The 26,338-nt window shown below is 36.6% G+C and overlaps 2 protein-coding genes across 2 annotated transcripts; both read left to right on the forward strand.

The window, feature by feature from the left end:
• The first annotated feature begins 1,586 nt into the window (after positions 1-1,586).
• LOC104164540 (protein dopey-1-like) lies at positions 1,587-10,790 on the forward strand. The gene is made up of 7 exons (XM_009703895.1): positions 1,587-1,780; positions 3,059-3,240; positions 6,102-6,272; positions 7,890-8,079; positions 8,612-8,710; positions 9,799-9,928; positions 10,705-10,790. Exons 1-7 carry the CDS (start codon positions 1,643-1,645, stop codon positions 10,788-10,790), a joined length of 996 nt encoding a protein of 331 aa, XP_009702197.1. The 5' UTR covers positions 1,587-1,642.
• A 40-nt stretch (positions 10,791-10,830) lies between these two features.
• Positions 10,831-21,851, forward strand: LOC104164541 (protein dopey-1-like). Its single transcript, XM_009703896.1, has 8 exons — positions 10,831-10,845; positions 10,914-11,040; positions 12,564-12,673; positions 14,724-14,832; positions 16,555-16,675; positions 17,418-17,537; positions 20,387-20,501; positions 21,384-21,851. Exons 1-8 carry the CDS (start codon positions 10,831-10,833, stop codon positions 21,696-21,698), a joined length of 1,032 nt encoding a protein of 343 aa, XP_009702198.1. The 3' UTR covers positions 21,699-21,851.
• Positions 21,852-26,338: the final 4,487 nt, after the last annotated feature.

Genomic DNA, 26,338 nt, shown 5'->3' on the forward strand with positions numbered 1-26,338 from the left:
AGCGGTAACTCCGTACAAGAACTGTTGACAAAGTTATTAAATAGCAGCTTCGTAGCCATTTTGGGGAGAACAGTATTTGAAGGGAGGGATGGATATAGCACAAATCAAATAAAATGTTTTATACGGACACATAAAAATCTTTAAATTGATCGTAAATGATAAAAGGCAGAAAATATTCATGTTTTTGATACATCTTGTACAACTGGAGTGTGTTTATTACACGAAGTAATGCAGGTTGAATTGTTAGTCTTTTCTGACTGGTCTAAAACCACTTAAGCTTTTTCCTGAGCAGAATTTAAAGTGGGTTTATTATCTCTGTCAACTGTAGAACCATCAGAAATGGCAATGTTGCTTTTTATTTCTGCTAAATCTTCTGCTCTATTTCGGCGTTTTCATTTCGAACAGTCCTGTTCTTTTGTCATATTGCTGCTCTCTGGCAATAGGGGCCAACGAGGCATGTTCTCCCTGTTGTTTTGGGAGGGCTCACTGAAGCCTCCATTTTCAGTGTGACTCTCTCTATTGTGGTATCTGCTAGACAGTCTGATAAATGCAGCTTCTTTATACCTGTTTCATGGTTCGTTTGGATTTTTTTTTTTTTGGTCCACTATGCTTCAGCCTGCGCTTCTGCACGCAATTTTCTTCCCATTTTCCTTTAATCAAGACAGAAGAAAGCAGCATCTGCTGAGTGTGAAGGCTCTTCTGAAGCTGAGTATCAGAGAGAACTCCCAAAAGACCCCAATTAAAAGGGGCACAAAAGCTGCCTTTTTCACAGACATGCTACAGTAGGATTTCCCATTAGAAGTTATAATCGCTTGTGATTAAAGTAGCTTTAACAACATATTTCTTTTTAATAGTGATTGAACTTCATGAAGTAAATAGTGTGTGGCCTATAAAAGTATGAGGTGGTGTTTCTGGAACTAGAATATCTTAATTACTTGGTGTAGACTGGCATGTGGTGAAAATACATAGAGCAAATTGAAAAGCCTCTGGTGACAGAACACTAGTAAACATGTACTTTTGTTGTGCGTGGATGATGATAATATAAAGACAAAGTAGAGTTGCATTGCTGAATTAGAATACCAGGTCTTGTAAAAGGAGGTGTTGATGCATGGAAGTACTCTTGAGTAGCGTGTGACTATGGTATGTGTCCTTCATTCTTCTCTTCTGGCTGGAAATGATTCAGAGAGATTGGTGTCTTCTGTTTTCAGAAGGGCCGATTTGTGGAAAGGTGGGATTTTTTGGTGATGGACCCAGAGGGAAAAAAGAAAACAAAAAAATCCCTTTGTTGCATGGTTTAGAATAAACAGTGCTTTTGGGAGGGGCAGGGCATTCATTCTCTAGGGTTTTTTGTTTGGTTTGTGGGGATTTTTTTTTTAAAGAGGACTTGATTACAAATATATGGTTTGGACATGTTAAATATTTGTGTGCAATAGATTAGCTTTTGTTTAGGATTTCCTGTAAACTGATTTCAGATTGATGTTTTGTAATGCCTTTGAGGAAATTGCAGTGTTCTTTACACAAAATTGGTTTAATAATATGTCTCTGGAAACAGTGGTTTCAGAGTTTTTTATTTTTTCCTTTTGAACAGGTAATGTCTGTACATGAATTGCAAGCTAGTCTCTAGTGGGGACACCGTGGGAGGATGAACACGGAGGAGCTGGAGCTACTGACTGATTCCAAGTACAGAAACTATGTAGCAGCTGTTGACAAAGCACTGAAGAACTTTGAATATTCCAGTGAATGGGCAGATTTAATATCGGCACTTGGAAAGCTAAACAAGGTATGCCTGGCAGGTGCTCTTGGAAAAGATTCAGGAACTGACAAAGGGTACTGGTGTAAAAATATAGAGGTGCAAAGTTCTAGCAGTCTAATGTTCTTGCAAATATTTTAGCAGTCTGAGCCAAACGTTGGGCATGTGCAAGGAGCAAACGAAACAAACAAATGCCTAAGACTTGCAGTTGAACCCTTTGTAAGTAAAGGGAAAAGTTATTTACATTTCTAGTGGAAGTAAATGCAACATCTTTTTTTATTACTGACATTTGCTTCTAATGTTGTTCAATGTTATTGAAATAGTCTGAAAAACAGTAGCCAGTATAAATATTAGCAATATTTTTATGAAGCATGAGATATAAAATGGGGCTCAAATAATTAATTGACCAGAGCATGTTACTGTTCTGATTAGTTTTAACAGTTAATAAGTTGAGTGTGTAATATCATCATGTGTAATATCACCTTTAATAGGAGTTTACAAATGAATACAGATCCTGAAATCCATAAAAATCTCGTTCTAATCAGTCCTGTGTGTTTCTAGCATCTCCAGTCAGGGTCATAAGAGTTCCCTTTACATGCACACATTTTACCAATGCGAAGCCTTGCAGAATTCGGCATAGAAAATTACAGGTCTGAAGTATTTACATTGTACCCTTTAAACTTTGTGGAAAAGCAGGATTGACAGTACAGTTGGCAATGCCAATGGCATAATTTCTTTGTATAAACTCCCATTTCTTTCATTTTTTTTGATTGTAACAGTTCTTGCTGCATGTGTACATGAAGTGAAGGCTATGATACTAGGAAAGAAAAATCTAAAGATGTAAATGCAACTCTGTGTTCCAGTCCTGAAGTGATTATATAGTTTCAGGCAATGGTAAAACTTTGTATGTTGTCTCACTCTATGACGGTTTCTTAAAGTTATCTCAAACTCACCACCTGTAGTTTCATGGTCCTCTTTGAGCTACTGGCAATTGATTTTAACAAATTGAGATAGTAATTTTTGTCCTCAAAAGGATGAGTAAAATGAAATGCACAAGCTGTAAGTAAGGAGTCCATTGCAAGTGAAGTTTTAAATGCCTTGGCAATTCCATCTACAGCAAGTGTACAAATGGAAGGCATTGCAAAGAAAAAGCTCCATGGTACATTCAAAAAGTTTGGGGTTTTGTTTTGTTTTGTGTTGTAACCTAGATATGTGGTGTGACTTACTGACCATGTTCAGGAACTCATTTATAATATGTGCATTTGATGTTTAACTTGTTTTGTGCTGTTTTTCTTAATTCTTTATCAGGTACTACAGAACAATGCGAAGTACCAGGTGGTACCGAAAAAGCTGACTATAGGCAAGCGCTTAGCACAATGTCTTCATCCAGCTTTGCCGGGAGGGGTTCATCGGAAGGCACTTGAAACATATGAGATCATTTTCAAAATCATTGGACCCAAGCGTTTGGCCAAAGATCTTTTCCTCTACAGGTACAACAGTTTAAACAACTCCATTCCCAATGCATAGTTGCAATGCTTTTATTTTATTGCATTTTATATTAATAATATTGCTTTGTTATATAGCAAGAATCAATCAATTTCTTTCCCTCATGTTACTGGTGCCTGTGTAGTACTGTTCTTCTGAATACTGTATATCAGAAGATAAACAGATCTCCTAAACTTTTGGTAGGAACCAACTTTGTGCTAGAAAACCTGGAATTTATTATTTCTTCATGGAAATAAACAAAGTATTGTGCACGTATGTACAGTATGTACAGTAATTGAAGTGTTAATGCTTATTTCAGTGTAGTCACATGACATTTTTCTATTGTAATTTAAGTGGTATTGGAAAAGAATTTGAGTTTAGTTTATTGCAAGAAACTTTCTTTTCCAAGCCATCACATCAACAGAACAGAAAGATTCATATTTTGTTAGAATGGGGGGCAAGTACAAAATTTTTCTCACTGTCAGTCTCTAGAACTGATGATAATGAAAAGGAAGGATAACCTTGAAAAGTAAGTGTAGTGAAAATAAACCTAATGTAAACCTTCAACAGGTTTTTGGTTGGGTGGGGCAGGCAAGACATGGAGCTGTTCATTACATAACACATAGAGGGATGTATGCGTAGGTATACACAGTCACACATGGTTCTTAATCTTTAGCTATCCCTGGAGGTTAGAATTTCATCAGTTGGAGAAATAGTAAAATAAAATAGAATTCTGTTTAGGTAGCAAGGGTGTGTATTAATTCTTGGAAATAAATTGTATGCCGTAACATCAGCTATTCTGTCTTGCATGGTCAAGATGTTTATATATAGTTACATTGGGGAGTGGGGGGAAAGGAAGCGTCTCAGTTCTGTATTTCCACATGTTTTTAAAGATACCATGAACTCATTGCTCACATTTTTGGCTTGTGCAGTGATTCAGTAGCTCTAATATCTTGTTAACAATAAGTTCTAGGATAGTGGAAAATGCTACCTTGTATAATGTAACTAAAAGCCGTTGTTACTGATGCTTGGGAGAATACTGAGATTCACATTGAGGCATTATCAAAGATTCCAGTATTTTTCATGAAAGCAGAATGACAGTGTCTGAACATCGAATCTTGAAGGATGAGTAGTAGCCTTACAGAGAAAGACTGTGGGTTAGTGTGCTGGTTATTGAACAAAAAGGCATTTTCTGCAGAAAAAAGAAACCAATTGACAATGGCAAAACAGTAGTTCTTCTAGATAGATAACAGCAAAAATAATTTTAAGAAATGTTTTTGTACTTTAAACAGATTTTTTTTTTTCCCTGTAGCATGGATGACCTTGTATCCACAAAGTTGTTTGTTGTTTTTTATTTTTTTTAAATAGTAGATTTGTTGGTGTATATTTTCAGAGCCTTGTCTCAAACTTACCTTTTTTACTGTTCTTTCACTCTTTTGTTCGTGTGTCAGGAGTCTTCCAACCTGAGTCCTCAGTGATTTTGAAAATTGCAGTTGTGTTCACATGCCTTTGACGATTGGTATTGTTTGTAGTAATTCATGGTATTTAGTAGCAATAGCAAAAATATTTTTAGCAGGTAGGTAACTTTGCCTTAGCTGATCACGTTTGTAACTTTCATGAACTTACATTCGTAATAAATTCAAAACATACTTCCAATATTTTCAATCCTTTAAATGCTACATCATGATCAGTGGCTGCCAGCCAGCAGCTAAGCACCACGCAGCCCCTTGCTTACTCCTCCCCCCTCCCCGTGGGATGGGGAGGAGAATCCAAAAATAAGTCAAACTCATGGGCTGAGATAAGAACAGTTTAATAACTAAACTAAAATATAATACTGACAATAATAATAATAAAATAATATAATAATTATAATAACCGTAATGAAAAAGAAAATATCAAAAGAATAAACCCTAAAAAAGCCAAGTGACGCACAACACAGTTGCCCACCGCCCACTGACTGATGCCCAGCCCGTCACCGAGCAGTGATTGGCCCCTCCCAATCAACTCCCCCAGGTTATATACTGAACATGACATTCTGTGGTATGGAATAGCCCTTTGGCTGGTTGGTTGGGGTCAGCTGTCCTGGCTGTGCTCCCTCCCGGCTTCTTGTGCACCTGCTCGCTGGCAGAGCACGAGGAACTGAAAAATCCTTAACTTGCGATAAGTGCTACTTAGCAACAACTAAAACATCAGCGTGTTATCAACATTATTCTCACACTAAAACCAAAATGCACTGTATCAGCTACTAAGCAGAAAATTAACTCTATGCCAGCCAAAACCAGGACAAGTGGGTTTACTCTTAGTTTGAGACTCTGTTTTCAGACTGAATTTCTGAAGTAAATATATATTTTGTTGCTACTTAACAGTACAAATGTCTTAAAATTTATCTTTAAGTTACTCGCTGAAATAAAATACAATTTTTTTTCTTACAGAACAGTATTTCTATAAATCTCCTCAAATGTTCTCATCCATTTTTGTTTTTTCTTAATAAGTGCAAAGACAATGTATTTTTAAATACGTTTTCCGTTGTGATGTAGTTCAACGTGGGCAAAATTAACATTTTGTCTTGCAGAGATGCTTCTGGTTTATCATATTTGTTTTATTGGTGAAAGACACAGTTATGTCTGGGCCTTCAGTCCTTGCTATCACAATAGTAATAAAGCTCATTAATATTAATCTTGACATACCAACCTGTCAATGTGGAAGGCATTCATATTGTGTGGTGATCTATGCCTGTGTGAAATTCTAAGATAAAAACCTGATACTTATAACTACAACAGACATGCCTGTAACAGTCTTAAGACATAAATGAAATTGACTCGCATGAAAAGCTTCCTAAAAAAATGAAAAATTTTATTTTTCACAGTTCTGGACTATTTCCACTCCTTGCTAATGCCGCTATGTCTGTCAAGCCAACATTATTGAGTCTGTATGAGATTTATTACCTCCCTTTGGGGAAAACATTGAAACCAGGACTGCAAGGACTATTAACTGGGATTCTACCTGGGTTAGAGGAGGGGTCAGAGTATTACGAAAGGTAAGGACAGATATATTAATAAGGTGGTGTGCTTGATTTGTGTTTTGTTTTTTTTTTTTAATTATTGCTGCAGCTTTTCATTAAATACTTGTATGTGTATTTTTTTTAAGATAGGTAGTATTTGATTTTATGCAGTCATATTAATTGCAATGGAATAGTATGGTAGAAGATTCTTAACATTAATTATTATAAATCAACTGTTAGTTGTTCCTGTTATTGAAAGGGAATTGACATTAAGTAGACTTAGTGTTATATGTTGGTCTCTTCTTCTAACTAACAAGGGATAAGACAAGAGGAAATGGCCTCAAGTTGTGCCACGGGAAGTTTAAATTGGATATTAGGAAGAATTTCTTCACCAAAAGGGTTGTGAGGCATTGGAACAGGCTGCCCAGGGAAGTGGTGGAGTCACCATCCCTGGAGGTATTTAAAAGACGTGTAGGTGTGGTGCTTAGGGATATGGTTTAGTGGTGGACTTGGCCGTGTTAGGTTAACGGTTGGACTTGATGATCTTAAGGGTCTTTTCCAACCTAAACAATTCTATGATTCTTGTTATGGATTGAGATATATAACGTGTTAGGAACATACTGCTTGTTTCTTTTCCATGGGTTTCCTCTAAGGTAGTACTGCCATATTATTGCTGTTCTGAAATACATACATTAACTGAATTTAAGATAACAAATCTTCCATCATTAAGATTTACTCATTGTGATACCTAAATTGTCATTAAACCACCTATGTAAGAGACATCAATAATCCACCTATCTTTACAGGTTATTACTCTCTTTCTAGCAGAGTGGCCTGGGAGGTAATAGCTCTTCTTATCCAGCCAAGCCTAAGGCCTGGTTGAGTGACCTGGACCGTGATGTCTGGGGTGCTGGGGGTAGAATCTTAACGTATTAAAGAGTGAAGTTACACTCCAAGGCTTTGGGTTCTTGGAATTGTTCACACACTTACATATTCTTGCTGTTTCCAACTTCAGAAGCTAGAATTTTCACGACTTGTATGTGGAGAGCAATTTAAGGTTGTCTTTTTCTATTTCTGCGTGGGTAGATACACACAGTGTAGTTAGTACCACTATAACAGGGAATAAGGACATGGAGCTTGCCTCTCGGGGCCTGCCATAGGGTGTAGAGGTGCTGCCACATGAGTGGGGAGAAATGAGGACAGGGAAAGGGATTGCTTCTGCTTAAAGAATTGTGGTATTTTTATGCCCTGTTATTGCCAGAAGTGCTCAGTGCAAGGAATGAGAGGGCAAAAGCCAGTTGCTTGGTTCTTTTCTTCAGTAGCTATGCCATTCTGCTGTCTCTCTGAAACCTCTGTCTGTAGCAACACTTGGCTTTAAGTAGCTTTGCTCTTTGAACATAAGGAATACGTAAGGAGGAGCTGTGGGCAGGCAGAAGTGTTTTGCAATCCAGGTTGGCCCACAGGCTTGCTAGTTGGGTCAGTCTGTTCAGGCTGTGTATTATAAGGTTCAGTATATAATTAAGGCTTCTCTTGACCTCTCAGAAGAAAGTTTTGACCTTCCTGTAAGAATTAATTTTTATATTTATTAAAACTGGAGGCAGGGGCAAGGACTGTGATACATGCCGTAATTCAGCTGACTTAATTTTACTGCAGAACGAACACGCTGTTGGAGAAGGTTGCCTCAGCTGTGGATCAGTCGGCGTTCTACAGTGCTCTCTGGGGTAGCCTCCTCACCAGCCCTGCAGTTCGCTTGCCTGGGATCACCTATGTCCTCTCCCATTTGAACAGGAAGCTTTCAATGGAGGATCAACTCTACATAATTGGCAGTGATATTGAGTTAATGGTAATGTTTTGCTGGAACAATGAAGACGTTGGTTACTTATGCAATAGTATACTTCTGGGGCAGGGGGGTTAGATGTCTTCTCTATCTTTGAACGTAGCTTTTGAACTACTTTATTTATTAAGATGATGTGTTTGTTCATGATAAGTGTTGCAAAGCTGAGTTAATGTTTCAGAACTGCTTAGGTTTTGTATAAAACTTTCCATTCGTGACATGCTTCAGTTAAAAGTGTTTGAGTTTTGTTGTGTTTTTTGAAAAATTATTTTATTTTGTCTTTTAAACTTAAGATATTCATTGGTAATATAAAAAAGCAGAAGCTTAATGTTTGTATAGTTCAGGGTATCTATGTTGATTATGTGTTTCCTCAGTGGTGAAACTTTATTTTCCTGTTTTATTCAAAATTTTAAAATAACTTCATTTTGTACATGTCACTATTTATAAACAACTATTCTTATTTAGTGAGTGTTCTCTTATATCTACCTTCTTAAAATAATACAGTAAATAACTATTTTGGGGGGGTCTGCTGTTACTTCAGGTGGAAGCAGTAAGCACATCAGTGCAAGATACCAGTGTTTTAGTACAGAGGAGCACGTTGGACCTTATCCTTTTCTGTTTTCCTTTCCACATGAGCCAGGTAGGTTATTAACATGTGAGAGATGAATTGGCAAACTCCTAAATGTACTCCACTTCTTAAGTCGCTAGCGGTATTTAGTCAGTCTTTGTTAATGATTTTTTTTCTGAACTTGAACAAGAGTCATATGTAAGAGTTTCTATGATAGGTTTGGCTATTCTTATGTCATGATCTCTGCCCTTCTGCTTTTTAACTTGATTTGTTAACTTTGAAGCTAACTTTAACTTCTGTATATGCAAACCCAATATAAATTATGATGTTTAGTATATGCAGAAGCTCTGATTTGATAAGAAAACAAATTATCTGTTCATGTGCAGGTTTCCCATTATCAGCGTTCAAAAGCAGCAAAAGTTAATCCTCTTAACATAACTGATTCGGAACACTAGAGAATTGAAAATTATTATTGGTTTTGGGTGATTAGTTAGCCCCAGCAGTAGTGGGAGGTAGACCTTACAATGCCTACGTAATTTTTTTTGGACTGCATTTATTGTTAATCGCTTTCTTTTTTAATGATCTATGATTTAGTTTACTCCTGGAGGAAAATTTATGCAAGGTTGATTCTCACCTTGTTAGAAATTATGGGAAACCTGCACTTTCCTGCAAAAAGAACTATATTCTTGCTGTGTAAGTGATTAGTTCACATTTATCAATTACTATAGGAATATTTGGAGTGTTTCTGTTTAGGTGCTAGAATGGCAAAATTGCCAAGACAACATTTTTTTTAATATTAAGACTTACACAAATGTTTAAAGTAGTAAGAGACTAAAAGGTATTTAAAATTCTTCAGTGATATTTTTTTTTTTTTTTACACTGGATTTTAGTTGAATTTGCTTCCAAGGCTTTTACCTAGTAAACAAGATGAGATCTTGTAACAAAAATAAACTGTTAATGGAGTCAAGTATTTTTGCTGTTCATAAAGAGTGCATACTATTACAAAGTGTCTGCTGCAAATAATAATCATATTTTGGTTTCCTAAGAGCAAAATTATGTTTTCTTGTACTATTCCAAATTCAGAAATGTCAGAACATGAAATAAACTATGTTTTAGTGCACAGTAAGCTGCTAGCATAGAAAATGTGTTACTTTTCGTAGTTATATTTAAACTGTTCCTTACTTCTTCAGGCAACACGTCCAGACATGATCAGAATTTTGTCAGCAGCCCTTCATGTAGTACTGCGCAGGGATATGTCACTCAACCGAAGGCTTTATGCATGGCTTCTAGGTAAGTTTGTATTTCATTTCATTGCTCACTAGAAGTGGAGGAAGGATCATATGTTCATTAGCAGTATTTTGCCATGTTGCGGTGAAAGAGTATTGGAAAAATGCAGTACTTAATTTGTATCACAAGGAAAAAAGGCACTCTCTCTCTCCACAAACACAAAAGCTGAAGAATGTCATGCTGGAACTCTTTCCTGTTATATAAATTATTGGTACATTTTCCTATAGCAGCAATTACGGGCCACATGCAAGGGTAGAGCTTGGTGCACTAGGCCCGCGTAAATAGACACTGAAAGGCAATTTTTGTCTCCCTAAAAGCATAAAATGGAAAAAACAGAGAACAGGCATTGTAGAGTGTAAATGGCAGTTGAAACACAAGAGCGTAGAGGGGATGAAAATAAAATAATGTGGAAAAATGTTGATAGTATGTTGATGGAGACTTGAGTATGCAAACTTTAAAGCTTCATTGGCTATTTGCATGGTTGAATTAACAAATCATCAATCACTATTTTTCTCCATGCAACTAGAACATTATTTTAATGTCTTTCTGAGGTAGAACCGATCAATGACAGGACGCATGCTTTTACTTCTGCCAAACGGCAGAATATCAATACAGCACACAATTTTTTTTTTTTATACAAAACCAGCATGTAATCAGAAGAGAGTAACAGAGAATAATAGCTATTTAGACGACTCTTAACTATTTAGGGGATATTTAGAAAACTAGAAATAAGAAAATTTTAGAAAAAATTTACTCTTGTTCAGCCTTGTTATTTTAAGGAAATGAAGCCTGTGATCACGTGAAACTGGCCTGTTACCCCTTCAAACCACTTTCAGCCCACTTTGAGAGAAGTCAGGATCTCTGACATGGGAGTGCCTAAGAGTGTCACAGAAACTGAAGACTGAATGGAGAAACAAAAAGTAGTTTCTCTACTTGAGGGGAAGATTGTTTTATGATATGCTCTTACCTTTTTTGTTTGACTTCCCAGCTCACCAGCAAGCACATAGGTGCTTCTCAGGCTACCCAGAACCCTTCCCAGCAGCTCTTGCATCTTGCCCAGCTGATAGTTAAGGCATCAGAGACAGGTAGCCTGTGGGTGATTGGTGAGCAAGGAAGTAAGTAAAGGGACATGAGAGAACTGCAGTTACAAAGGGAGGGATGAAGTCAGCAACAGTGTTTTGCATGAGGGGATTGGTTTTGTTGCTGTAGAAGTTGCAGGGATTTAGAAGATAAATATGAAAAAATACCAGCTTCTTTAGTTAATCACTTCTCAAGGCACTGACTTGCAAATTACTCATCTCCTAAAGAAAGACAGTGAAATGCACTGTCATCCTCCATACCTACATTTTCCAATTTAGGGAAAAAAGTAATTTCCAGATTAAACACTGCACTAATGTTAATAGGTATATAATAATCTAAACTTGGTGGATTAGATATGTCTTTTTGCTGTCATTGAAAAAGATATTTTATGTGCTGCTTTTTTACTTGTGGAACCTTCTTCTACAGCTATTTCATGAGCATAGTTTCCACTGAAAGATGATATAACTTCAGAAGATAGTTTTACAGTAACCGTTCCTGGTCCTGTTTTGTGAACTGCCAGTACCTCCATTTGCTATATATTTGGACAGAACTTCTTGCAATGTAGTTTTTTTGCTTATTTTTCGTTTGACATTATGCTGTTTTTATATTCTCAAGGTATTCTACCCCTAATATAAATTGGGGGGGGGGGGGAGGGGGGAGGGGTGTCAATTATGTTCGAAGACTCTTTGAAGTCTGGTGTTCTGTATGACACTAATTCTGGTGTTAGCTATTCCTTCCTATGGTTTTATAGCTAGGATAGCTAGGAGTGGTCTATTAACATTCTCTACGCAAAAAAATCACATTACATCTCTTTAAATCCAGGTTAGCTTAACCATTGTTAACAGCGATTGTTTTACGTTGCTGCTAAAGGGCATACATCTTCTCAGACTTTCCTTCTATTTTTGTCACTTCGGAACAAAAACTGTGGAAAATGTTTTTGTGGAATGGGTTGATATCCTGACTGACTTCTTGATTTTTTTTTTTTAATTATTTCTTTCTTTAAGCCTATTTTTTTGTAGAATAAATAAATTTAATTGGTAAAAGAAAAGATACAAACTTACAAAATGAAGGTCTATCTCCTTCATATAATTTTGAATAACAAAATTGATTTTGTGTAATATGACTGATGCTCCAAGTGCCTTAGTCATGTCAGAATGTTTTGATGATCATCTCTCTATATTTAAAATACTGAATTTTGTGTTCTCGTAATAATGTTAATATTGAAATATTTTTGTGGGACAGGTTTTTTTGAAGATATTCTAGGATATGTGGTTCATGCAGTGTTTGTGAACATTTTTTTCTTTTGTACAAAAAGTAGTTTGGTTAATAACGTTGCATAAAAATAAGGTTTGTAATTTGTATGCAAACTGCTTGCATGGAAGTATCACTTAGTTTCCTGTATTAAACTCTGTAAAATCATCTTTCTCTTGCCAACATTACTTGGACTTCATCTTGGTAAGTTATCAGTGCTAGTGTGTTGATTTTTAGTTTAAAGAAATTGGCAAAATATTCTATTAAGAGACAAATACTTATTTGCTTGTCTTTTGTTTGCTTGAAGGTTTTGATAACAATGGTGCCCTTATAGGACCCAGAAGTACAAGGCACAGCAATCCCGAGGAGCATGCCACTTACTATTTCAACACCTTCTCTAAGGAGCTGTTAGTCCAGGTAGCTATATGATGTTTTATGGCATATATCATCATAAATGGATACTCATCAAAGTTGCTGTATCTTTATCTTTTGACTTCTCATTTCAATGTGACCGTGTAATTTCTGTCTTTTTGTGGTATTTTGTCCTACTCTTCTAAAATCTTCTTAGTGCAAAAATGAAGACATGGGATAATGTGTTTCTTTAGAATAACAGTATGATCAGGACAAATACTAGATTTCTTTCTCTCCTCTTCCACAATGAGTGTAGCATACATGGAATATATTTGATTATGAGCCCAGCACACTGGAGTCTGTTCTTTCATAAAACAGAATTGGAGAATTCTCTTCTACTTCTGTAGATACAGAAACTCCTCTGTGTCTTGGGAATCAGAAAATATTGATCCGAAGGTCTGAGTAAGAAGGATCTTCATCCTGTCTAGGCAAGAGGAAAGTCTTTTCTGCTGTGCGTTGGCGGTTAGGAATAGTTGAGCAAATTGGCACTCATACTATTTGATGCCTAAAGGCTCACTAGGTGAGCTGAGATCACCTGGCCTTAAGAATTGTGCTGCTCCTCTCACGGTAATTAAAGTATACATATATCTTTCAAGATGCTGTGAGTCTGATCTGGAGATCTGGAAGACATTTTATCATTAAGGTAAATTGATAAGGTTAGGACTTTTCTGATATTCAGTCAGAATTGTGGTGCTATATATGGGAGTGAGAGTGGAGATTCTAATATTAGTAGCTGACACAAGAGTATTTAGCTCATCACAACTTAAGGGTGATATCAAGCACAGAGCTAGCACTTTCTGTTTTATTGGAAGATAATGAGATCTGCTGTTCTACTGATGAGGAAGAGACTCCAGAATTCCAGTGCAGCAAAGACCTCGGCACTTTCTCACCCTTCTCTTATCACCCTTTTGCCTCGCATGGCAGATGATTCAGAAACTAGATATCCAAGTGTAGAGGAGAGGCCTGAATGAGACAGTTTCACATACAACTTCTATACAAAATGTGGGGAGATTTTAGCAACATTTAGGCTACCAGGCACTACTGCTACAATAGAATGGAGAGTGGCCATTTTTAATAATGCAGATAATTCACTTGTTTTTTCCTTTGAAGTTTTTTAGAGACATTAAAATCAGTGGTTTGCTCTACATAATACAAATTGCGTATGCCTTCTAAGACCATTTGCTATCTTTTGAAAGACTTCAAAAGCATTGCTCCTTTCTGCCTTTTTCCCTAGCAGTCTCTTTGTCTGTTCTTTTATCCAGTCCACCCCCATCTTATTCATTGATACAATGTACTGAAAATTCTGACCTTCTAAAGGCATGTTCAAGTACAGAAGGTTTTTCTTTTGAGATACTGGCTGATAATACTTGTTTTATAGCAGATAGCAAGGTTGAACCTGTTTTCCTGCCTCTCTTCTTTTCCATCTCTCTTCTTTCTCTTCTTTGTCCTCCTTTTTTTAGAACTGTAAGAGAAACAAACTAGTTTTGACTCAGACAGGGAAGCCAGCCACAGAGAGAAAACTAAGCAAGATCTGTGGCAGTTTTGTTAGGCTTTTTTTTTTTAATTCTGCAGCTCGTTCCCTAAACTGCTTCAGTATAGAAACTCAGTTTTCTCATTTGTTTTGAAATTGTCATTGCTATCTAGTCAACTTAGTCAAGAAAGCTTTCTGCCACATAGGTGGGTATATCCTAGATGGACAGATTTGTTATTTGTTAAGCCCATAATATCTACATGCCTTACCTTCTCAATCTATTTCTTCATCACTTTTTGTGTCTTCTCTTTTATTCTTATGAAATTTTGAGGTGGTATCTGTTTATAATATTTTATTTTGACTTTAAGTATATACAAGTTATCAAGTTCTGTTCCACAGAAATATTCTCATAGGCAAAGTTGAGAGAATACTTAAGCATGGAGAGAATGAGCTGCAGTGAGGTGAAATAGTGGTCTCCACTACTGAGAATTTTCCCTTTATATGCAGCTTTTATTGCATCTTTCTTTCAAAAACTGTTTTTCTGGTTTTGTTTTTGTTTTCCTGATATGCTTTTGCTCTTTGTAGGCAATGACTGGAATATTACAGGTTAATGGGCATGGAGAAGAAAGCACATTAATGCAAGACTTAAAGCCTTTTCGTATTCTCATCAGTTTGCTGGATAAGCCGGAGCTAGGTAATTTTCATATTACTTCATATGCCTTTTAGTCTTTAACTTGTTTTACATGGTTTTGCTTTGGGAATTTTTCTCTCTTGTTGAACAAATTGAAAAAGCTGTATTCTTAATACTGGCAGGTTAGCTAGATTTCTTAGATCTTCCAAGCTTTGTGTATGTTTTGTATTTAATTTAATGTATTCATTAGATTTACCTTTTACCAAATACAATTTCTTCTACTTTCAACACAGGAAATAGTAAATTAAAGTCATAGAAAGAACTGACTGCAAGTTGGAAGATATACAGATTGGATCTTTTCAATTTCTTTAATCGAGTAGTGACTTTCACTATTTTAAATCTAAGCTGTTGCTTTTGGAAATCATCTGCTCTTTCTTCTAATATACACACAGATATGAGAGATACTAACGAGAAAACAATTGTTTTTTCCAGAAGAGTTTATCCAGAAGCAGCAAGTATTTTTTTGGTTTTATGGGCGGTTGGTTTGGAGGTTTTGTTGTTGTTTTTAATTTTCCTTTCCCCTGTTTAAAGTGTTCAAATGCACTTTTTAGCAGGTGAGCGCAAAGGACTATGGGACAAAAGTAGATGAGACGAAAGTATTTACAACAATTAAGTGTTGGACGTCTTTCCTTTTTCTTTGGGATAACAGTTTTGGAGGTGACTGAAAAAAATAAAAATAATTTTTGAAGTCTATCCTAAGATTTCAGAGCAGGATAATAAAAGCATAAAAATACAACAATTAAAGAGTACAACTTGAAAGGAAGTGGTTAAGACAGACCACAAAGAACAAGATCTCTGACAAGAATTTGTCATCTTCCTGGTAATCCGTGGTTTCTGGGGGTCAGTTTAAATTTTCAGGGCAATGTGTACGTTGAGATTTCATGAAGTAAGCAGAGCTATGAGGATTCTTTCAACAAACTGAGATGGAAGAAGCTAATACGATTTCTACTTAACTCGGTGAGCACCCTCTCACTGAAGGCAGCTCAATGAGGCTAGGAGAAAGTAGGAAAAAGCAAAGGGTATTTAAACAGGATTACTTTGTGAACTCCTTTCACAATAAGTTGTTGTGGTTTTTTTTTTTCTTCAAACTCAAGATTTGGCTCAAACCTGAAGGAGGCACAATTTCAAAAAAATCCTGCAGACCATATCCAGGGTTAAAGAAAACCTGCCTCAAATTAAAAGGGAGGAAGATGCTCAAAATATTTTGCCTTGTATTATGGAAGGTGCTCAAAATATTTTGCCTCGTATTTGCATTTAAGTATTTGAGTATGTTTTTTCATGTGATAACAGCATGAGCTAGCTTACGGGCGGCTGTTTGAAACTGTTTACTTGAAAGCTACCTTTGATCAGGAATCCATGTAGTCACATTTACATGTTACTGAGCTAAGTTAATAATCCCTCAAAGAGAGTGTGTTGGCTTGGACATGTGACTTGTGTCGCTGCATAGCTTTGGAACTAGGTGTGTTTGTATCCAGCCATCGTTGTACACACGTTGTATGGAAAAAGAACTGCCCTTGTGCTTTGTGTGCTCCCAGACATGACAATTGCCTGTGTATTTCTGGAATGCAAAAAAACTTCTGAGATTGAGGTGGTTTATGAAATTGAACAGAAGGACTTTTATGGCTCTGGTGACCAAAGCTAGCTAATGATTTGGGTAGTTTTCAGTTGTGGACTGTTAGCGGTCCTGTAATGCATGAGACTGTGATTGCTGGTATTTCTCCCTAGGCCCTGCCATCCTAGAGGATGTATTGATTGAAGTGTTTCGGACATTATATACACAGTGCAAAACAGAACTGGAGCTTCAGGCAGAACCTTCTTTCAACAAAGATCACACACAGCTAAGCAGGTGAATAATGAGTATAGTGTGTTTCGCATTAAATAATATATCTTCTTGTTACTGAAACTATGACTGTGAAACCTGTGGGACTGTGACCTGGTTTCTTCATGATACAGGATCCACTGACATTAATTGCAACTTCTGTGTTCAATGCAAAGATCTGAAGGGCTATGGCTTTTTTTTTTTTTAATATTTAGAATTTATTTAAATTTTATTCTTTATCCATGACAAAAATACTTGCTTGATGCAGCTGGAAGTCAGTATGTCAATTGTACAGATTAGTTGTGGCGTTCTTTACATCTGCGTTCTTCAAAAAATAAGAGAAGAAGTGGACTGATGAGCTTTCTTGCAGAGTAAAAATGAAGACTGCTACAAGACAACCAGAAAGAGGGATAAAAAGAGTTTTGAGATTTGAGTTGAATATTTTAAAAGGTGGAGAGGAGGGAAGTTCAAGGCTGCAGGGGAGAAACAACTGTAGGAATGATCATGGCAAAACAGATCTATTAAAAATGTGGTTAGAAGACAAACATTAAAGAAAGGATAGAGAAGAAGAAACGTAGCAACTGTGAAAAGACATTGATATGAGGAGCCTGCCAATATACTGAGCCCTAGAGAAACAACCACTGTAGGGATGAGGGCAGGATAATTTGTCAGTGTTACCCTGGCAGTGGGTAAACTCACGGTGATGTCTAGTTACATGACTCAGAAATTAAGTTTAAAAATATAAAATGTTCTTTTTATTTTCTTTCAGCAAACTGAGAGAAAACAAGAAAACAGCAGAATTGATTAAAACTGCCAATCTTCTCTTTAATTCCTTTGAGCCTTATTATATGTGGGATTACATTGCTCGTTGGTTTGAAGAATGTTGTAGGTAGGTTATAATACTTAATCTCTGTATGTATAAAGTTGAAGTTGACTTTTGTTTTATAAGCTTTTTTCCTTCAAAGTAGTCTAATGTGATCATTTAGTCTGTAAGTCTCTTTCTTTCCCGTCACTTTAACTTTGATCTCTTGGCTAATTTCAGTCAGTTGCGATTGGTGATCTCAGCAGCTCGAGTTCTCACAAACTCAGTGTCTGGGTAAAATCAAGAGACAGAATTAGCACTTCTGCTGAAGGGAAGACTTCAGAGTGATCTCAAAGCTAGTTTGTTGTGTTCTGTCTGTCCAGTACAGGATTACTCATTGGGTGTCTAGCAAACCCGTCAGCTTCACCAAGAGTGACTTGTGGAATGCATTATCTTTTGCCCTGCTCTTTTAGGGAAGGAAAAAGTGTGGGAGTCCTGTACTTGGCAAGGAGGGCTACGAGAGGGAACATGGTAAAGAAGGGAGATCTGGAAATATTAACAGGAGGGAGAGGGGACCAAGCAACCACAGGAAAGCAGGGATTGTTTCTGTGGCAAGGGATACATGATGTAGGGATTTCAAATGAAATTTGTAGAAATTTTTTTTTTCATTGCTTATGGAACAGCTTAATAGCATATTAAGATATTTGGACACGAAGTTGTCTATGAGCCAACAGTGTGCTGTGGTAAGTAAAGAAAACTGTGTCTTGGGTTACATTAGGGGGAGCGTGATCAGCAGGTGAAAGGAAGTTATTTTTCCTTTCACTTAGTGTTTCTAACATCACATGTGGAATATCGTGTCCAGCTTTGGGCACCCTGCTTGAGGAGGGGTGTTGAGAAACTGAAGAGGCTCTAGTAGAGGACTGCTAAGGTGATCAGAGTCATAGGGCACTGCATGGGAGGTTGAGGTAGGTGAGCTTGGTTTAGCCTGGCAAAGAAGGGGCTCAAATAGCAGCCTATGACTTTCTGAAGGGTATTTACAAAGTTAATGCAGCCATACTTTTGGTAATGGCTGATGGTAAAACAAGGGACAGAAACAACAAGTGTTGGCTCAGGGGTTCAGGCTGGGCTTTCGGAAAAGCTTTGCTAGGAACATAGTGCAGCAGTGGAACAGGTTACCCAGGAAGGCTGTGGAGCTTCCTTGGGAGATTTCCAGGACTCTGCTAGACAAAGCTGTGGATAAATTTAGCCTTGTTAGCAGTCCTGCTCAGTGTGAGAGGTTGGACCACATGAAATCCCTTCCAACGTGTCTGTGACTTAATTTTTGTGTATTGGACTGAATTGCTAAAGTAAAGAAAGCAGTCTACAATCAACTAACAAGCAGGTGAGAATTTCTCTACATGTAAGTAGATGTTACTGTATGCAAGGATACCAGATTGCCTTATTAATAAGTAAATGGAATCTGGAGAAATTTGAGGGGGCGGTGTTTGTTTTTTTTTTTCTACATGAGCTGCTGTGTTATGTAAATTACTGTCTTCCTATTTAAAAAGATACACCATTAAGTGAAAACATAAACAGTTGATTTTAAACTGTGAATTTAAGTTATCTTTATATCATCTAGTCTGATTGCTAAATCACAGTTATTACTTTTAAAGTGATTTACATATCCCTCTGAATTTGTCTTAGGGTTTTTCTTATTATTTTCCCCCCACTAAAAATTAAAAATAGGATTTTTTGTATCCAGGGTTTTCTTCCATGTAAGTATTGCTGACTGCTATTGAGCCTTCTCTCAAAGCTATTTTTGATAAGGGACTCAGTGAGTTGAATTGAAGTCATCCTTTATGAGGTATTACAGTTGAACAAATCTGTGAGTAATTTATGAAATGGTAGATCTTTCTGGGTAGGAGCACAGAATGTGGAAAAATTTGTGTTACGACTTGCATAAAGGAACTGTTTCACTGAACTGTAGAACAGGCTACTAGTTTTATGAAAAGAATTATCTGTTGTTAGAGAGATACAGTAACCCAGTGTAGGTGAGGGTTAAGTAGAGTGCTACTTTTCAAATGTGGGTTACTGACAGAGTGTAATTTAAATGTGATTTTTAAAATCTTTAAGTATTTATCAAAAGATTTTTAAATGTCACTGTTTCAGACTTGGTTTCTGTATTGCTTCTGTTATTTCGAATAAATCCTTTTTTTCAGTCCTGGCATATGTGTTCATGAACCCTTCCAAAACAGAGGGAAAGGATTAGCATAACTAACTATTGCTGAAAATGTGACACTGCCCTCACCACCACCACCCCTAGCAGAATAAATGAACTGGAGGAACAAAGTATTATTCCTTTGTTCATATCCTTTGCATATAACATTGTCAGATTGCAACATGGTTTCACAGGGGATTTCAGTCAGCAATAACACTCATCAGATTATGAATTCTTGTCAATAGTAAAATAATGCGGTCAGCTGAAGTTGAAGTGAACATTTAGAAGAGCTTGTTTTGTTTTCCTATTGCACATCTTTAAAGCTTCATGGGCCTTTTATTTCACTTTTGATTGTCTTTATCTCAAGTGCTTAATGCCTTGGGTTTAGATCTCTTCTAAATTAGTGTGCTTCCAGTAACACGGTCCCTTAATTCTATTATTGGTGCCCATGCTCATACTAGTAAATACTGCTGGATATGCTGGAGTCACAAATGCAATTTTCTGTAGCCTGGATTTCCTTATCTTATGACTGAAGACTGGTTTACAGTGAAAGGCTAATTGCTGCTTTTTCTGAAAGCATGCAATGGAGACAAATGACCTACTTAAGCAATCTCTCATTTTACTGTTATTTGTTTATAGGGATTATCCCTGATGTGTACAGCTTTGCATTAAGTTACAGAAACATGGTCAATGTAAGGGGGAGGGAAAAATATCGTGAAACCCTATTTGAATTTTGCAGGAGGACATTACATGCCAGACTTCAAACTGGGCCTGGAGGTGGTAGTGAGCAATCTGAGTTACCGCTGACAAATTTCTGCTTGTTAGTGGATTTTTTGTTGGATATAGTTTCTTTGGTAAGAATTGCTTTGTTCATTACTGATACTGGGATTCTGTATATTTATAGTCTACAGAAGTACTATGTCTGCTTTATTAATTGTTTTTCCTGAAAATATATTGCCGTAAATTGATGGACACCTTTAGAAGAAGTTTTGGTTTCATTGTGTGATTCTTGATAGACTGGTTGGATATAACCAAAGTGGGTTTTATGATGCTTATACCTGAAAATTTTTGTCTGCCCTTGATTTCTTTTCTCTAAAACTACACTGTATTCATTACAAGTGTAGTCTTTTGTAGTTTGATATGCTAGTTTAGATGTGCACCTTTCTTTTAAGGCTCTTTTAAATGTCGTGATAAGATGTATCTTCTTTTTCTGTTGGCATTGCTTAATGTAGCAAAGACTGTTGGAACTGTTTTTTCTATACCTGTCTTTCCTCAATTCTTTGCTTTTTCATTTCAAAGCCTACTAGAAGTATGAGAGTGCTGTGTCAGGTATGGCAATCTGCCTGTTTTCCCTTTTAGTTCTTAATAACTTTGTTTATATTTCATTCTTAAACTTTTATATTAAGGTTATTACAATAATAGCAGTAGCATTCTTTAGCCTTATTGTTATGTTTTGCAATGTGTTTGTTGTGTAATGGACAACATGTAAAATTCTCAAAAAGAGCTAAATATATTTCTATTTGTTGGTTACCCTACTGTAAAGTTAATTTTGTAAATTTTTTTTAAGTAAAGCATGTATTTCTTATTCTTGGATATTAAGATATTAATTTTCCTTTTTCCATCTTCAATACTTTTAAAACACAGTTAAGCAAATGATAGGTACCACTGTTATAAAAGATAACTTTCAGGGTGGAATTTGGTGTTACAATTAATGAATTTTACTATTACTTTGTTAGGAGACTTACATTGAAATACAGACAGAACACTTGCCTCAGCTGTTGCTTAGGATGATTTCTGCATTGACGAGCCATCTTCATACTTTGCACTTGTCTGAGCTTACTGATTCTCTCCGACTCTGCTCAAAGATCCTTAGTAAGGTTCAACCTCCATTGCTGTCTGCTGGTACCAATGGTATCCTGCAGTTTCCTAGTGGACACAGCAGCTCCATCAAAGAATGGGAAAACAAAAAGGTAACTGATTATGGTTTGCAGCATCTTGGAAAGATACTTCTTGTGTGGAAAGGAAAAGGGGGCTTTCTAAGTCTGTGCTGAACCACCTACAAGTCTTTGATTAGATTTAGTTTAATATACAACAATACATGTAAAACTTGGCTCATCAAAAGAAATTATAATTGTGCACTTCATTGTGGTAAAAGGTCTTGATTCTTAAGAGTTTTTGTCTAGATTTAATATTATACATGTATAAATCACTTCAGAGTCAGGGCCTAAGAATGAACTAATCAACTAAGGTTTGAAGTTGTAATGCACTTCAAGAGTCTGATCATGTAGAATAACTGGACTGAAAAGACTTCTCCATTTTGGTTACATATCAGGCATATGTAAATTTTCCTCTCACCCAATTTATGTGCCGCAGATTGATACCCATCAGTTATTTTACTGTCACTGTTAAGTTCTTAGAATCATTTAATAAAGAAATAGAAGAAACAAACCAGCCAGCAGCTCCTTCTCTTTCTCTTTTAGCATTGTCTAGTTTGGTCTATGCAACCATGACTCTGTAAGGTATGTTAAGTGACATGCCCTGCAATCCTTCTTCTCCAACTGAAGAAACTAGAGGAACATCATAGGATAATTTAGGTTGGAAGTGACAGTTGCAGGTCACTGCTCAAAGCAGGGCTGATTTCAAAGTTAAATTCTACTTTAAAGCTAGGTCAGGTCACTCAGGGTCATATCCAGCTTAGTTTTGAGTATCTCCAAGGGTGAAGGTTCCACAAGTTCTCTGTACAGCTTGTTTGTTTGCACTGTGTTATTTAACCAGAATTTGCATTGTTGCAACTTGTGTTTGTTGCCTTTTGTTCTTTCACTGTGGATTTCTGAGCACGCCACTGTCTTTTCAGCTACCTAATGGGAAGTCACAGACGGCAGTAAAGACACCTCTTCCCCCTCCATAACTCTTAGCATTCTATTTCTTAAGACTGAGCAAATTTATCGGTAGTATATCTAGACAGTTACTAGGTTAAAATAATTTAATATCCTTGCACAGTGAGAACTTCAGAAGCACGATCAGAGAAGTGTATACTTTTTCCTACTCTCTCAAGTCTTCCCATTCTTCTTGACTGACATCTCCTTTTTGTCTCCTTTGCCTGCAGGCATTTTTTTACTCCTTTATGACTGCAGCAGTTTCTGATTAACAGATAAATATCTTGTGCTTTTGTAGAACATGCTAAAATCTAAAGCATTAAAAGAATCTTGCTAGCTAAAGTGACCATAAGTAGTATAGTTCAGTGTCCTGCTTCCTGCTTCCTTCCATACATTTTTTTGATGTATGAATATTTTGGTTTATGATGCAGTATAAATTAATAATACCTGTGCCTATGCATTTTGGCGTTCTTTCATAAGAAATAGACATGATGATGATATGAAGAAAATGTTAAAATCAGTAATATTTAAAATATCTTACTTGATAAATAGTGTTTTTGATTTTGTTGGTTTTTGGTTTTTAGTAGTTAGCTTGGTCTGGCAAGCTTAGTGGAACACCAAACATAATTTTGCATAAAATGTATTTATATGAATAAATTTAAAACTGTGGAATAAAATTGTTGCTTCCAAATGGACAAGCAAATAAATATTTTTCTCACTAGGACCTAAATAATCCCTTTTGAACAATCATTACAATTTTATCTCACTCAGGTGCCATCAGTTTCACTTGAAAATCCTAATGATGTGTTTGAAGATGGTGAAAATCCTCCAAGCAGTCGGTCATCAGAAAGTGGATTCACTGATTTTGTACAGTATCAGGGAGATACAACTGATGACATTGATAGAGCACTGAATGAAGGTCACAGTGTGGCTGGCATTCCTATTATTGGTAGCACATCCTCAGAGACTGAGACGGCATCAACTGTGGGATCCGAGGAAACCATTGTACAGCCTCCTTCCATAATGACACAGGGGACAGCAACTCGAAGTGGGAAAACGATCCAAAAGACTGCAATGCAGTGCTGTTTGGAGTATGTCCAACAGTTCTTAACCAGATTTATCAACCTATATATCATTCAGAGTAATTCCTTGTCTCAGCCCTTGGGGGCAGAGCTTCCAGTAGACCCCACTAGGGAGCAAGGACAGACCACAAAATGGGACAGAGAATCACAAGTTGATGCTAGGGTGAAGAAAACAAACAAGAAAAAAACACCGAAAGAATACCTTCCTGCCTTTATTGCTGCTTGTCAGCTGTATCTGGAATGTTCAAGCTTTCCCGTTTACATTGCTGAAGGAAACCGTACTTCAGAATTACATCCTGAGAAGCCTGAAGTTGGTAAGCTGCACTCTTCTGTGTTCTTTGCTTTTAAAATAGTAATTATTTTTTTTTCAAAAAAAAAAAGTGTAGTAGTAGTATTCATGCTGTGTATGTGTTGGTGTTTGCTGTTCCTCTCAGAAATATAAGTTTCCTTCTGTATCAATTGATTTGCTTTTTGGAAACTGAACTATTTTCTCATAGGTTTTAAGAATATTGCTGGCATGGGATTTGACACTAATTAATATTGGAGTGACAAATATAAATTATGCAAACTGAAGCCTGAAACTAGAATCTAGATTTTCAGATGTTGCTCTTTACTGTATGGATCCACGATGTTTTCTTTGTCATATTTTGTAACAGCCACAGCTGACATCACGTATGTTATTAGCTTCATTTTAACAATTTTTAGATTAATGTGCACATTGATCACTTTGTGCAATACATGGAAATGATAAGCTTCTGTCCAATAAAAATCATACCAGATCAGAAATGAATTAATTTTACTTTGCTCCTATTAAAGGAACAGTTCTTGCAAACAACTCTTCTAGCTACAGTTGCATTAGAAAACAAAATAAAAATGGTGGGTTTTGTGAAGTGTGAAGGTGTTTGCAGGTAGGTGAACACATTTAGATACAGATACAGAAACGTGATTAAAATGTTGGTGGTTCTGGATTACTGTAGCATGTGACACTTCAGATGGACAATCCTTTTTACAGTTTGTAAGTCTTCAATTTACAGTTCTAATTTTGGTTCCACTTCTGGTCTGTAGCTTTTGAGAGTTGCTGCCTTGGAATGGTATCATGGTGGATATGCTTGGAGCATGCAATAAATTGTTGCAATAGTTTTGGCTACTGTCACAGTCATCTTCTGTGGTTTTATTTTTTTTCTAGGAAACTTCATGGTTGCAGCTTTCTGTTCTTATCCACAACTTTCAAAATCTATTGAAGGTTAAGCGGTGGGCACTGCTTGGAGATGAATAGTGTTTTGGCTTTTGGAAACAAGCACGTTAATTTAACATGACTGCTTCTTCTATTCCTGTAGTCTTTAAGATGTGTCTTCATTATACAGCCAGGAGCAGAGCATGTCTGACTTTGAGATCCAGACACATCAAGCATTTGTTAGTTGAAGGCAATTTGTTTACAGCTGTTTATTAATTAAGGGTATTGCAATGCTAAAGGGGTGCTACCTTTGATAAAAGATCTAGCACAGGATCTTTGTGTTTCTATAGCATGACCCTGAAAAATGTGATTGATTGATTTATCTATTTATTCTAGGTACTAGCAACCTACAAATGAGTGTTGTGGCGGAAGACTAAAAAAATATTTAAAAAATCAACTGTTTGCTTATTATTTTTCTGTGGATAATAGTGCTTTTAATTATCGCTGTCTTGTAAACTCTGAAGCAGAAAGCCTGTAGAGCTTGAGTAGTATGTGCCACATATGAGGGCAGTGATTCTAGGAATCCCTTTCCCTTTGTTAAACGTCTTGGATTTGCGTTGCTCGTTCATCATCTGAACCTTCCCGTTTGTGATGTTGCATTTGCGTCTATTAAATGGTGTGACTTGAAGGAATAAGCGTAAATTGTAGGTGATTGAAATCAACGTGAAGGATTTTATTTCGGATGTAAATATCCATTGTACAGAATGGCAAGGTGGATGGGAATAGTGATGGGAATGGGGCTGGGTAGTTGTGCGGGGAGTCCTGCTTCCCGTAACAGAGAATACCGGTGGAATAGAGCATGGAGAATGGGAGAAGGTTGTTACCATAATTCACACACCAGCCTTTTTTTCATCTATTGGTATGTTTTTCTACTGCAGAGGTGGCTGTTTCTTATTGAAGGGTTCCTAAATTTGGAACATGTCTTTGATGGGTTGCATTAGTGATGAGACTCAATTGCCTTTAATCAACAGTGAGAGTCATCAGTCTGTTTATTTGAAGGAACCAAACTAATCTGATATTGATAGGTCATAATTGTGATTAAATTCTGCTGTATGCTTAATTTCTTGGATAAATGCGTTCTATTTTTAATTGAAATTAAAAAGCAAACTGAGTCAAGCTCAGAATAATGTTTATATCTGTAAACTCTAGAACATTATGTGGAATTGTTAGGTATATTTAGGCTCCAGTTTACATTGCAAAATTCACTATTGTGCATGTAAATTAGAAATTGCATCGTCCTTCTCTTAATTCTAAATAGATGTTGTATTTGTGCCTGTTAAATAACACTTCTTCACTTGTGTCTGATTCTAGAAGCGTTTGCCTAGTTTAGGAACATGATCAATATAGTCCTTTTGAGGTTTTAAGAAAAATTACTTTGGTACCCCTAAAATAAAAGGGTGCATTATTCACCTGGAGATTTGACTGTGAACATCAGAGAAAGATACTTGCTTCAGAGAGCTGGAGCACCTCTCCTATGAAGACAGGCCAAGAGAGTTGGG

This window comes from Cariama cristata, unplaced genomic scaffold (assembly GCF_000690535.1).
Source record: "Cariama cristata isolate BGI_N322 unplaced genomic scaffold, ASM69053v1 scaffold13217, whole genome shotgun sequence".
NCBI classification, from domain to species: Eukaryota; Metazoa; Chordata; class Aves; order Cariamiformes; family Cariamidae; genus Cariama; species Cariama cristata.